The sequence below is a fragment of the Triturus cristatus genome, chromosome 7 (assembly GCF_964204655.1).
Source record: "Triturus cristatus chromosome 7, aTriCri1.1, whole genome shotgun sequence".
Classification (NCBI taxonomy): domain Eukaryota; kingdom Metazoa; phylum Chordata; class Amphibia; order Caudata; family Salamandridae; genus Triturus; species Triturus cristatus.
Genome location: NC_140590.1, coordinates 1,334,922,828 through 1,334,937,668, shown reverse-complemented (window position 1 = coordinate 1,334,937,668; position 14,841 = coordinate 1,334,922,828). Strand labels below are relative to the sequence as shown.

Sequence of the window (14,841 nt, the reverse complement as noted above, 5' to 3'; positions counted from 1 at the left end):
CAATGCTTCGGGCCACCAGGTGTCATTCCACCTTTGTGTGTGGCCTCCAAACAACAATATCTCTGATTTGTCTGCATTCAGCTTGAGATAGTGTTTATGCATCCAATCAGCCAAATCTGAGAGGCAGCTCCTAAGTCTGTCCTTGGAATTGGTCTTCTCATCCAGGACTACCGTAAGTTGGGTGTCATCTGCATAGGAGCAAATTATTATTATTATTATTATTATATTATTATTATATTTGTTTTATTTATACTTGTTTCTGTATTTTTGTACTGTTTGGGGTGTTAGAATCGCATAAATTGCTTAGGTAGGATCCCCCTGCATCCAGTAGTGATTGAGTGGAAGTCAACGGAAATCACAAGGTTAGGAACCCCTGATGTGGCGGAACAGAGAAGAGGTCAGACAGGATAATTTTTTATACATGTTCTGTTACTTCCTTTCTCTAAATAAGGCCCAGATTGGTACTACAGTCTCTTTGACACAGATATCCATACACTGATATCGAATTAGCAGATAGTATTAGGAGCTTGCGTCCAGGCAATAAAGTTTATAGTAAGGAGCCAAATTTATAAGGACAAGCAGCTGTTATGGTTCTTCAGGATAGATGTCTAGACTGATTTGAACATTAGTTCTTTTTTGGCTATTTAAAAGCAGCTGGACATCCTTGAAGCAATACATGGGGGTGCCTAGCAACCGGTTACTAGACAAGTTGGTGAATGAGTCACAGAAAACATCTGCAGGACTCGGAGATCATCAGGATTTGCATATACTGCAGACTGAAATCCAGAAGCCTGGCCTTGAGTAGTGAAAGGGCCTGGGCCCATCTGTCCAATTCTCCTCCAGTGTCGATCCTTCGATGGTTCTTTTATCAGCATGAAAGTGTAAAGGGGAGTAACATTTTTGTAAATCAATTTAAGATACAGTGTAACTCAATGTGGCTACACAATAACTCAGTTCGACAACCAAATGAAGGTTAGTTAAAATATTTTACCAATCCAAAAATAGTTGGACATACACGAATCTCAGTATGAGTATAAAAATACAGAGGAAACATAAGAAATCCAGATCTCCTCAAGAGATTTACTCGGTGTAGCAAGAAAAGATCAACAAGTTCTATGATTATGCATGAAATCAGAAAGCAAAAGTTAAGGTTCCCCTGCATCGGCACTTCATTGGTGAAAAGCATGTAATTCTATCTATCCCTACTCTCTAACTCTATAAGTGACATCCCTAACTTTAGCATTTAAGAAAAAGGTGAGAGATAGACAAGGTATCAGTGGTTAGAGTCTTCCTAAGAAGTCTCTCCGGCATCAGATGGGTCAGCAGCATGAAGCCACAAGCTGAAAAGAAGCACACTAGCACTCAGGTGCTCTCTGTCAGGAAGGCAAAAAGGAATGGGGTATCTGTCCCTCTCTACAATGCATCATATCATCAAAGCTGCATTCAGCTAATGTCCCATAAAGATTTTCTCACACTACTCCACCAAATGTTCCATTAAGCTGATTCCTTCCACGGCCTTCTCCATGTATGGCCCTCTGCAACAATTCATCCTTGGTTTCTTCTCCTTCGCCCGTGTGAACGCACCTACGTTCACTTTATCTTTGCCGGGCCAAGCTAACTGTAACTCCTTCATTCCTCAACTGTCTAATGGAAACAATACTCTTACTCTCCACTAAAAAGCGTTTGTCCACCTGACATGAAAAACATGGGAACAAATACCATTATACTAGACTCACATGGGAAGCTAAGCATTAATTTCAGGAGAACATTCAAAATGGTCTGTGGATTCAGGCCTACAACTTAGGCTAAAGTAATGAGGGCACCATGTTATTTACGTTTAGCATTTCAAGAAACCCATTAGCATGTTCAGTTGAACCGTTCACTAAACTATTTTAATACGTCTATTTCAACTACATCATTAGCCTAAGAAACATTCAAAATACATTTAAGACGTCAATGTGTCACTTCACTAATGAGCCCTACATAAGTGTGTTATATTGTTTATATATGTATTCAGTACAATTCTATGAATCATTTGTTAAGCTTCACAATGGATTGTGTTAATTTCATAAGGACATGGTGCTTGGTTCACATTTCCTCTAACATCTGCTTTCACAAAAAACACTGAATATTATGTGAGCGCGTAGTACAATCGGTTACATTGCACTCCTAACAGGTACCCCATGTACGATATGAATATCTGCTCTATCGGTAGCGAAGTCAAACAAGGTTAGCTGCGCTGGTCCAGGGGGTGGAGCTGGGCAGTCCTGGAATCCATCCTCCTTCCTAGCTCAAATGCCAAATCACTTCAGAACTCTGGAATGTTGGATATCAGTGTCCTGCCAGACAAACAATGGAATACTCATTTATGGTGTGAATATTTTTGCGTACCAGATCTATTGCTTTACTAAGTGCAATTCTTAAAAGATAGGGTGTAACCTATGGGGTTTATTTCACGTAGCTCCTGGATCATAAGTATAGTTGGTTATGTAGGTTGTGTAAATCCTAAACAAAATGTTGCAAATGGCAACATACAGTTTTTTTTAGCCAAAAAAAAATCATTTGCATGTCTGGTGTCACTACTATCCCATTCCTTGAGCTGATCTCCACAATGTATGGAGAGTCCCACCTCTGGGATGCATTGTGATTAGCTTGTATGTTCCTGTCTCTGTGCTTCCTCATGACAGTTAGGGTGTCTTCTGTGGGGGTGAAAGTTTAAATGCAGAGTTCCTGCGAAATGACAAGCCTTGAACACACCCATGGGCAAGAGAGCTGCAAAGATGGTTCTTTGAGGGTTGGACAAAGAGCAAACAAGGACCGACATTGTTCTCTTTCCCTGGAGTTTCTCTAGAAGGGATTGGAAATTTCTGAAAGGCTTAAATCTGCACCCTTGCATGGATGTAGACCTGTGAGAGCAAATGTATTAACTGAAACACTGCATTTTTTTCTGAACGAATGAACTTTATTGTATGATTACTTAAAATCCTTTACAACAACGAAACAAATGAGTGGTAAAGATAAAATTGTTAAAATCTAAAAGGGGGGTTAAATTGCAGAGATGCTATAATATTCCCATACATAAATAACTTTGTGCAAAAAACGGGACATTAAGAGCTAAAACACATGAAGGATTTGACATGCAGAGGGTATACAAAGCTACGTCACCACGGGGGGCTTAGTCTATTGATTGTCCTGTTGCTAGTAAAAGTAAGTGTAGACAATAATAGTATTAAAAGTGCACTGCTGAGCATAAGCAAGTACTGATGATCCGTGAATCATAATTTATTTAACTGTCAATTCTCGGGCCGATCGTAAAGACATTCCAGCAGCTGCATAAAACTTCCCAATTCGTGCCAACTCCATCGGGACTATAGTGGTGTAAATGTACCTTAAGGCCTCCTTGCATGTTCTTACGCCGTGTTGAATGCACTTATTTATACATAAGGATTACACAAATATTCAATATAACAAAGCAATGCAATTTGATATTAACAAGCCTTTTAAAATCCTTGCCAGTAAAAGAAAGAAGAATTAACAAAAGAGCCAGACTGTGAAGTTGCTCCATACCTGACAAGATGTAAGCTGATATCAGGCACAGTTGCCATATGTAACTCCTTAGCAAAACAAATTTTCTTCGGACATCAGCATAAGAAACCCATACGTAATGGGTGGTAACAGGTAGAATGTTCATAGTTGGACACTGGAACGCGAAGTGCCCATCCAAAATGTATTAACATTTGCTGCAGTTAGGTTAACCGCTCTATTCCATACTCACACTTTATCTTGGTAAATTTCACATATCCATGCTGATAAATTGCACTTATGTTTTAACATCATTGTGATAGCTGATGGTCTCTTGCTTGCCAATATTAGCCATAGCAGAACAGGCTATACCACTTTGACATATTTAGCCCTTCTCTCATGCTTGGCAGCACTAGGTGAGGATTCACAAGTAGCCAGCTCAGCTTCTAGAAGTTTGCATTCGTGGTATCTGTTCTCAAGGCCATTTACACCATTCTCGTGAAAACGCTGCACATCTGCAATGATCAGTGTTTCAGTGTATGCCTAATGTACTCCGTTGATGTCTATATGCAAAAGCCAATAAACAACTCTATGTATCTGAGGGCATTAATGCACACTGCTGTCCAAATAAGAGCAATTGGCCCTTTAACCTGTGATATCACAATTTCCTTATTTACTTCATAAACGTGCTCAGACTTTTAAGTAGGCATGTGCATGTGAGCAGATTCTAGTTTGATGATCCCACCATGTTCATGTTTGCCCACGAAGATAAGAACAAGAGATCTATCGCTTGCCTGAGCTTTCAAAGTTCTCTTTGCTCCCCTTGTGCTTTAGAGGACCGGTGTCTCCTTCAAACTACCAAAATAGAGAGCTTGTCAGGTGCATTACCCCATTAACATGTACACCTCTAATGGCACTGATGTTCACATCACAAGGGAGGAACAAAATTCAAGCACTTGCGATAGTAATTATGCTGCAGATCAGGGCATACAAATTCTCCCTACTTCCACGGATAGAGTAATTTCACAGATACACGCACACACACTCATCACACACTTGGGCCCATTTTACTAACATACGCTCGATTACTCTATCAGCACTGAACCTGTGGAGAGAGAAAACTCCTATCACACCCTGGGCCTCATGTAGGTAAATAAATTTTACCGGTTCTTAAATACCGAGCCGTACCGAATCGGTAAATTAGAATCGGTAAGTTATATGTAGGTAAAAATTCGGTAACAGTTACCGATTCGGTAACATTCGGTAAATACGAATCGGAATTCACCGATTCGGTAAATACCGAGGTGATAATTACCGATTCGGAAAATACCGAGGTGGTATCTACCGAATCGGAAAATACCGAGGTGGTATCTACCGAATCGGAAAATACCGAATCGGTACGTACGGATTCGGTAAATAACATCACATGACTTGACGAAACAGCCAATCCTGTGCAACGACAGCCCACCCAACCAGGAACTGCCCACACCCAGGCAGGTGTACACAATTAGCCGAAGTGGCCACACCCAGGCAGGTGTACATAATTAGCCGACCCTGGAGAGGCCTGGAGTGCAGAGGAGAGGCAGGGAGCAGTTGCATGTGCGAGCGGGAAACGAACAGCATGTCCAGCCAGAGAACACAGAAAGACGGAGGGGAAAGGAGGAGGAAGCTCAAATTCAGCCCCAAGGAACTCCAGGTGCTGGTGGAGGAGGTGGTGAAGCAGCACCAGAAGCTGTTTGGGAGGCAATCCCTGCAAGTGCCTGAGGCCAAAAAGCGCAACATATGGCTGGCCATCCAGGCGCAGGTCAATGCTGTGGGAGTGACCCACAGGGACATTGAGGTCCTCAAAAAGCGCTGGTATGACCTGAGGATTGTGACCAAGAGGAAGATGGGCGACATCCAGAAGGAGGCCAGCCAGACCGGAGGTGGAACCAACAGGGCACCTGCCCTCACCGAACTGGAGGAGCTGGTGGCGGCCACACTCGAGCAAGAGAGCGTCGTGGGTCTTGGGGACGCCGACAGCTCTGCCAGAGCCGCAACACACCAAGGTAAGACGAAAGCACAGCAATGTAGCCTCCCCTACCCCTATCCCACATCCCCCATTGTGAAACGAGAATCACACTGCAGTCCACACGTGTCAGTGCAGACAGGCAATGCATTCCGGGAGATGTAGTCAGGGCAACACTAACCATGACGTAAATGTCACAGGGCAACAAGGCATGTCACGCACTCGAGGCACAAGGAGACAGAGGACAGATTGGAATGTGAAATGATTTATTGTGACGCTTGCAATGCAGCCCTTCGGGGACACTGAGCCAATGTTGTTTTTCTGTCCACAGATGTGACATCATGCAGTACAGGGCATGCTGCAGGGGAGACGGCACACCGGCCACAAAAATCACCTCTAGCCAGCACGAGTTCAGACCAGGGAGCAGGCCCACTTGCAGCCGCACCACCTACGCAGCCAGCCTCGCCGCACACAGAGCCAGCATCACCTCACCGAGAGCCAGCATCACCACCACCAGAGCCAGCATCGCCACTCATGTTCGATTCACCGGCCACATCTCCGCTTGCAGGTGTGAGAATGAGGAGGCGTCCAGCAGCCAGGCTACGAGCCTTAGACACCTCGTCAGACGACAGCATGGGCCCAGAAGACCGCACCGGGCCCCAGGAAGGGAGCCATCCCACTGTGCCCCACACCTCACAGGCAGCACAGACGGGAGCAAGAGGGCGCCGCAGGTCGCGTGTCCAGAGTCCACCAGCACCCACTGACGGCCATGGTGTCTTCTTGGGGCTCGAGGGCCAAATGTTGAAGCAACAGCGCCTGCAATCAAAGGCAGTTATGTCAGTCCAGAGGCACATGCGGGTGATGAAGACAAGCTTAGTCAACATGGACACAAACATTGGCGGCATGGCTGCGGGCATTCGGGACATGTCCCAGTCAATCCAGCAGTTGTGCAGCAAATTAGATGCTGACATCGAAGCACGGCGCCGGGAACGCCAGCGAAGGGACACTACCAGCAGGGCACTCAACCGTCTGGCAACTGCGACTTCCCTACTTTGCCGGCGCTCTGTGACGATGCAGGAGGGCCTAACACAGTGCTGCAGCGACCTGTCTCGGGGGATGGTGCAGGTGACAAGTGCACTAGGGGTGCTATTGAGTAGTCAGGCGTCGACAACTGCTGCAGGGGATGCTGCGGAGAGCATCGACACCAGCAGCAGCATCACACCCCCCGTCCCCGAAGCACGCAGGAGCAGCAGGCGGCTTGGGGTTGGCTCTAGTGAGGATGCACAGGCCGTGCAATCCACCACTGCAGCGCGTATGCGCAAACATTGATGTGGCCCTGCTTATCCACTTGCCATTGGGTGACGTAACCCTGGACATACTCATTGTATAGATGGCATATTGCCAGATTGGCCTGTTCATGTGTTCATGGCGTGGTGCCACATTAAACTACGTCATGACTTCTCACAACTCGCTGTGTCCCCTCACTTACTCAGAAATAGTTGCATGTGATCTCTGCCCGTCTCTCTCTCCCATCGACTGCAGTTGGCACTCTAGCTGCGCTGCCCTCTGGCTGGCCTGACTCATCCTCGTTGTCCTCAAAATATGTTAGTTCCACATCTGTACCTTTTTTCGTGGCAAGGTTGTGCAGCATTGCACAAGTGGCAATTATCTTGCAGCAGGTGATGGGTTTGTACTGGCGTGCGCCTCCGCTCTTGTGGAGGCAGCGGAACCTGCTCTTCAGTAGTCCAAACGTGCGCTCCACCACATTGCGTGTAGATTTGTGGGCCACGTTGTATCGTCTCTCACTCTGGGTTGCTGGGTGTAGGTAGGGAGTGAGGATGAATGACCGGCATGCATATGCACTGTCGCCTGGATGAGTAAAAGGGAACCATCAGTTACATGCCTCTATACACTCTGATTTGCAGGTTTCAAGGGGCGTCACTGTTACTTACCCAGCAGGTATCCCTCTCCGAATTCGCCGGCACTCAGTCGTGTGTAGATCCCACTATTCTGGAAGATGTAAGAGTCGTGGGTGCTCCCAGGAAACTTTGCAACAATATCTGTGATGATGTTCCCTGCATCACAGATCACCTGCACATTGATGGAGTGGGTGGACTTCCTGTTCCTGTAGATGTGCTCTGTATCAGCTGGTGGACAGATTGGGATGTGTGTACCATCAATACAGCCGATGACATGGGGGAACTGTGCCATGTGATAAAAGTCTGTTTTTGTTTTCTGCAGTGCAGCCTGTGTGTTTGGGAAGCTTATGTAGTGGTGCATTCTCTGCATCATGGCATCCAGGAACTTCCTGAAGAAACGGGACAGGCAACTCTGGGATACACCACCCACCGCAGCTATCACCACCTGATAACTGCCGGATGCCAGTAGATGTAGGCTGCAGAGCACCTGCACATGTGGTGGTATGGCGTGCGCCCTTCTTGTTGGCTGGTCCAGGAGTGGGTGCAGGTCCCTTATCAGGTCCATGATGGTTTCGGGGTGTAGCCTGTACCTCTCATGTATCTCTGCATCAGTCAGCTGGAATAGTGTGATGCGCTGTCTGTAGATTTGTTCCTCCCGTCGCCACACCCTCAGTCCTGCTGCCTGTAGACGTAGGCGCCTTGCGATGACGTACATGGCGGCCATGTTGTCCACGCTGTTGCATTTTGGGATTGCTTATGTGCATTGTTGATGGTTACCACCTGCTTTCCATCCGTGTTAATTACCGACTCTTATTTACCGATTTTCCTGGATTTCTTAATTACCGACTGCTCCTACATGTCATTTTAAATTTTTACCACTTCATATTTACCACTTCATATTTACCGATTCGTTAATTATGTATTCGGTAAACATGAATCGGTATTTTAGAATTCGGTAACTATGAATCGGTATTTACCGCCTCATATTTACCGAAAAGTGGTTTTTGGACTCCTACATCTCACTTGTCTGAATACCGGTCGGTAACGGCATATTTACCGAAAATCGGCCGTTACCGACCGGTATTTCGCTACCTACATGAGGCCCCCTGTATCTACAGTGAGGCCAATGCGACCAAATTGATTCTGTCCTGAGTCATGATATAAACAACAATAATCACAATAGAGTATTCAATAAACGACAAGAAATAACCACCAACACTGTATTTAAAAATAATGGTACTTTATCTAAAATTAGTTGGAAGAAATTCAATCAAAGCAAATCATTATTCTCATAATTACCTATTCTAGCTAAATGTCATGAATGGGTCAGGACAGGTCTCTCAGTAGAAGTCTCCCGAGTCGCCGTCCTCACAGCATCGATCCTCACCAACGCAGGTTTGGGAAGAAGTGGCCTTAGACCCTCTCTAGTCTAACAATACTTATAGCAAATCTTTCAAAAATAACGCAACATAAAATGTTCTGAATATCCATTGAACCGCTGAGCAGAGCGAGCAGGAAAGGATGTAGCATCGCTACATTTGGAAAATCTCCGCTCAGAAAAATCACAAAAATAAAAAGACGGAAGAAGGAAACTCGAGTTTTGCAAATGTTACTTTCGCGCACACATTTCCTCGGAACCACCACTGTAATCACAAAGTTCATTGTGGCTCTCTTGTCCTCCAAGGTTATTTGGACGCTTGCCTGGAGTCACTGTCATCACGGAAACTTTCAAAACTCCAGCAGAAGCCATGGTCAGGTGACTGTCAACCATGTTCAGCAAGGCCCTCTCATCAAAATTCGATCACTCGAGTGCAGGCTGTAAAAGGCAGCCATTTTATCACAGGCCAAAACGGACAATCTTAATTAAAAGAGACAAAAACAACGTTACCATAGCATAGTGATTAAACAGTGTTAACCCCACCCTTATGTATATGTAATTATCTAGCCTTTTGCAACACAATAAAGCATTAATACACGTTATTTCAAAAGCGTTTTGTGCTTTTAAACAAACAGCACTTAGCAACATTCATTTAATTAAACCTGCACATTATTATTAAGCAACATATATGCATTCCCACGTGTAATTTCTCTTGTTAATTGTATTGGTTAGTCAGAATTTTCACACAGAAACAAATAATTAATGATTACAAATTAGTATTTTAAGTCTCGACATATAGACAAAACTGGAGCTTAAAAACCCGATAAATTTTCAACAGAAAACCCTGCTCCAGCAATCCCCCCTTTGGTGTTATCATCACCAAATAAACAACCCAAAAAAAATTTAGTCCCATTTTAGGAGAAATTGGAAATGTCTTTTTTCTCTTTTCACAACACTACACACCAGACTCCCTTTCATCATCCCTCTTCGTTTCCAAGTAAACACTCTCCCTCAATTCTTCTAATTCTATTTCTTGTGGTTCTCTTTTTGACCTTTTATTTCTCTTTTCAATATTTCTTTTAATTTCTTTTTCCCTCCCCTGTTTTTACAACACAAACACACCAATCTTAGTATCAATAAAGCAACAATTACACAAGTCAAAGGAAACAATATCCTGGATCCTCTCCTCCCTTGAAACCCCATCCTGTTGCAATGAAGTATGTATCATGACACTCACTAGTCCCAACAAAATATGTATCATATTGGGATTTCTTTCTTGTAATGCATAGCTTACCCTTCTGTGGTGCATCTAGAGCTAAAGTTGGACTAGCCCCATTTTTCAACTCTTTTCCCATCTCAATGTCCCAAATTGTCTCACTCACTTTATACTTCCCTGTCTTTTCATGCATGCTCATTCTTCTTTCCTCCACCATATTTAGGAAAGCCTTCTCCTCTTCTTTCAAACTGCAAGTTAAATTGTTCTTAAAAATGTAATCTAATGTTAATTCTTCTTTTTCAATAAAAATCTCACCAAAAATATTAGCTTCTTTAGCTGGATTCAGCCTTTCGTTCATAGGCAATTGCCCAAAAATGTTATCTTTGTTAGACATCTCGTAATCTATTTTCCCTAGCAAATAAAAAACACTACTTAACACACTACAAGAAATTCCATACGTAGCTGGTAAATGGTGATAAGTAACACCCTCTGAAACGGATGCAGGTAACTGCATACATACGTAGCAATCCCTTACTTCCATTGTCTTCACGTATTCGTACAACAGCTTTGAAAAAAACATTGCTAGAAAAATCATTAATTGACCTATCTTTATGTATGTAAGCATTACTAATTCTAGTTGGAACTACTTTATGCGAACTCTTCTCTGCATTAGTCACATTCTCAGTGTGTATCTCAAATGTACCTATGGTAACTCTAAAAGTAACTAATAAAGCTAGTACACCCCACAATAGCATTAATAATCCAGTACAGCAGCAGCACATTTTACACCATCTTTTTAAGAAGGCACATCTACTTTGATTATTCTCTATGTTAGCCATTTTACTACTTTGACCGTGTCTTTTGATTTAGCCTCTACTATATTACTACTGGAACTTTTGAAACTTTGGATTACTTCAAACTGCTTAATTTCAGACTTCTCTCTCTTCACTTTTCTCCAAGTGACTCCTTTAGTTCACTCAATTTGGATATTCATCATTCTTCACTTCAACTTCTTCGACATCAAATTGTATTAGATCTTCAACAACATCCGCAGTATCCGACTTTTCTTCAATGTCAGTCAAGATAACTTTCAAGATTTCACCTGTATCTTCCTCAACCACTTCTCGTACGGTCTCCTCTGGATTTCCTTGACTTTCTGCCTCTTCACCTTCAGACAGTGCCACGTACGTCCATTCCGGCGACCTATACTTCTGGTTAGGTTTTCTTATTCTTTTGATCTCCTCTGGTTCCTTCGACTCTTTCTGATTTTCACCTTTTGCTGAATTTTGACTCGACACTTCTTTCACGTGTTCAGCTTTCGATGTATTTGCTCGTATCAGTCTGTATCTCAGCCTCTTTATTCTGTTGTTAGGCCAAAGATCTCCTCTCACAACCTTTTTTGGTCTTACTTCTTTATTATTCCTTTCTCCAATCCAAGTTCTCTTTCTCAGAACTCGACCCTCTGATTTCTCATTCTCACTTTCATCTGATTCTGTTTCAAATGCCTCTTGTTCTTCAGCAGTTTTCTTTCGCTCCACAGTCTTTTCCACCACTGTTTGAGACTTCCCTATTTCTTTCCCTCCTCGGGTCTCCAACACGCAATCTTCTTGCTGTCTACTTGTCCCTTCACCTAGCTTATCAGGAATGTTCCCTACACCTCCTCGGGGGTCTTCCGCAATCTGTCCCTCTCTATCTTCTTCTGACCCTGCTTCTTCAAGTATAATCTCAAGTGGTTTTTCAATCTCCTCATCTGATTCAGGAGTAGTCTCTGTGGAACTGCTCTTTTCTCTTCGTTCTTTTCCACTGCTTGTCGGAACTTCAGGATCTCTTACAGAATCTGATCTTCCTTCTGAGACTCTCAATGTTTCTCTTGAAGTTTCTCCTGGAAAGAAAGAATCACCTGATTCTCTTTCTCCTTCTGTTCTTTCAAAATTCCGATTCTTTCTCACTGGTTCTGTTTCTTCATCATCACTGGAATCTTACTCTTCAAAATACTCCTTACCAGTCCCATCTTTTGGGTTTGGAACTCTCAGAGTATGACTTGCATGTACCCAGTTTTTCACACCAGCACACTTCACTGCAGTTGTCGTAGTCAGAATGACTTGTCTTGGCCTTCCCCACCTTGGAACCAAGCAATTTCTTCTTCTGTGCACTTTAATCCTCACCCAGTCCCCTGGACTCAGATCATGAGCTTGCTTCTTCTCAAGTGTGGTAGACTCTCCTCCAACCTGGTGAAACACAGAATGAACTGCATCAGCCAGGCCTTTACAGTAATCCAAAACCATGTCATCAGTTATTGTCATCAACTTATTGACAGGCACAAATGCATGATGCATTGCACGTCCCATCAAAATCTCATGTGGACTTAAACCAGTAGTTCTATCTGGAGTAGATCTAATAGTCATTAGCACTAGAGGCAAGACATCAGGCCATTTTATTCCAGTGGCTAAACACATCTTACCAATCCTGTTCTTGATCGTGTCGTTCATCTGCTCAACAACACCAGAAGCCTCTGGTCTGTAAGCACAATGTAGCTTCTGCTGTATGCTTAATGCTTCCCAAATTAAACTCATGAGCTCATTATAGAAGTGTCCACCTCTATCAGACTCAATCATTACTGGAAACCCATACCTAGGAATCAACTCTCTTAACAGTAACTTTGCCACTGTTATTCCATCATTTCTCCTAGTCGGATAGGCCTCCACCCACCTCGAGAACAAACAGACTACCACTAGAACATACCTCAATCTGTTCACTTGGGGCATTTCAATGAAATCAATCTGCATTCTCGTAAAAGGACCACCTTCTCTGCCTATCGTTCCCAGACTCACCACTGTCTTTTTCCCAGTGTTAAATTGCTGGCAAATCAAACATCTTTGACAGATGCTTTCTGCAATCGTCCTGAACTTTGCATTGTACCAAGTCTGTTTAAAAGACCTGATCATCGCATTCCTTCCCAAATGTCCCTGGCCATGATACATCCTTGCCATTGTCGACAACATAGAGTTAGGCATGACTGGTCTACCATCTCTATAGACCCAAACATGATCTGTTTCTCTTGGGGCACAACCTGCCTTGATCCAGTCTTTCTTTTCTTCTTTTCCTGCCTCATCCTGAAACTGTTTCACCTCATCCCACGTCTCTAGGACATTAGTAAACATTACAGAACAAAAAGACATTTCCCCTTCTCGTTCCCTATTAATCGAGTGATTATTTTTCGCACAATATTGTGCTATATCGTTTGCAAAACGATTTCCAAGAGTTACAAAATCATCTCCTTGTCCATGAGCAGCACATTTTACAACTGCTAATTCTTTAGGCAGCTGTATCGCCTCAAGTAATTTTCCAATCACTTCAGCATTCTTTATTGGAGTCCCACTCGACGTCAAGAAACCTCTCTGTAGCCAAAGCTGGCCAAAATCATGCACAACTCCAAATCCATACTGACTATCAGTCATCACAGTCACTCTCAGATCTTTCCCAATTTTGCAAGCTTTCGTCAATGCCACCAATTCAGCAACTTGTGCAGATTTCACTCCTTTCAATGGTGAAGCTTCCATAACTTCTGAAACCTTGCACACTGCATATGCTGCACTCAGCACACCCTCATCATTCCTCAGACATGATCCATCCACAAACAGCACATGATCACTCTCAGGCAATGGAAGATCTCTTATGTCTGGTCTCGGTTTTGTACAGTAATCAAGCACATCTAAACAATTGTGATCATCTTCTGTCTTTATACCCACACTTTCAGTATCTGGCAATAATGTTGCTGGATTCACATTCACACATCTCTCAAGAGTCACATTTGATGCTCCCAGAATGACTTTCTCATATTTAGTCAGCCGACTATGTGACATGTACTGAGTTCTGCTTCTTGTCAAAAGAATTGCCACATTATGAGGTACGAATACCCTTACAGGATATCCCATTATGATTCCCTCACTCTGTTCCAGACTTCTGCATGTTGCAGCTACAGATTTCAAACAACCTGGTAAACCTACAGCTACAGGGTCAAGTGTCGATGAGAAGTACGCAATAGGCCTCCTCAGTTGTCCATGCTTCTGGATTAACACTGAAAGTGCACATCCATTTCTCTCACTGCAGTACAACTCAAACTCTTTTTCATAGTCTGGCATACCCAAAGCAGGGGCTTCACACATTCTGCTCTTCAATTCCTCAAATGCTGCCATCTGTTCTCCATCTAGTTCCAATGGGTCTTTTACCTCACTCTTTGTCAGCTTAATCAGTGGTCTTGCTATCAGGGAGAAGTTACTAATCCACTGACGACAATAACCCACCATCCCCAGAAACATCGTCACTTCCCTCTGGGTCCTTGGGGCTTTCATTCCCCTGATAATGTTGATCCTGTCATCAGTCACCTTCCTCAGACCCTTTTCAATATTGTGTCCAAGATAATGCACCTCTTTCTTGCAAAATTGCAATTTGGCTGGAGATACTTTTAACCCTCCATCTGCCAGATGATTCAGTAAAGCTATAGTATCTACTTCACAAGCTTCACGTGTCTTTGATGCCACAAGTAGGTCATCAATATACTGCACTAGTACTGAGCTTTCAGGCATGATCAAACTCTCCAATGATTTTTTCAATAACTGATTGAATATCGAAGGACTCTCTGTGTACCCCTGTGGGATTCGACACCATGCTAAAATACGCTGGCCAAATCTAAATGCAAAAATTGGCTGGCTGTCATGATGCAATGGTATCGAGAAGAAAGCATGACACAAATCAATCACTGTGTACCACTCAGCATCATGTGGAATCTGATACAAAA

At 43.4% G+C, this 14,841-nt stretch overlaps 1 protein-coding gene across 2 annotated transcripts in view; it reads left to right on the top strand.

Moving 5' to 3' along the window:
- The window catches only part of LOC146811986 (protein borderless-like), a 330,095-nt gene that overhangs the window by 258,810 nt on the left and 56,444 nt on the right, over positions 1-14,841 (top strand). Inside the window, exon 3 of one of the 2 annotated variants that reach the window (XM_085618964.1) lies at positions 5,862-7,510. The exons of the other annotated variant lie outside the window; for it this stretch is intronic. Within the exon in view, the coding sequence (XP_085475090.1) occupies positions 5,862-6,859 (998 nt within the window). The 3' untranslated portion in view covers positions 6,860-7,510. Of the gene's footprint in view, positions 1-5,861; positions 7,511-14,841 lie in introns of those variants that run through there. 2 annotated transcript variants of the gene reach the window in all.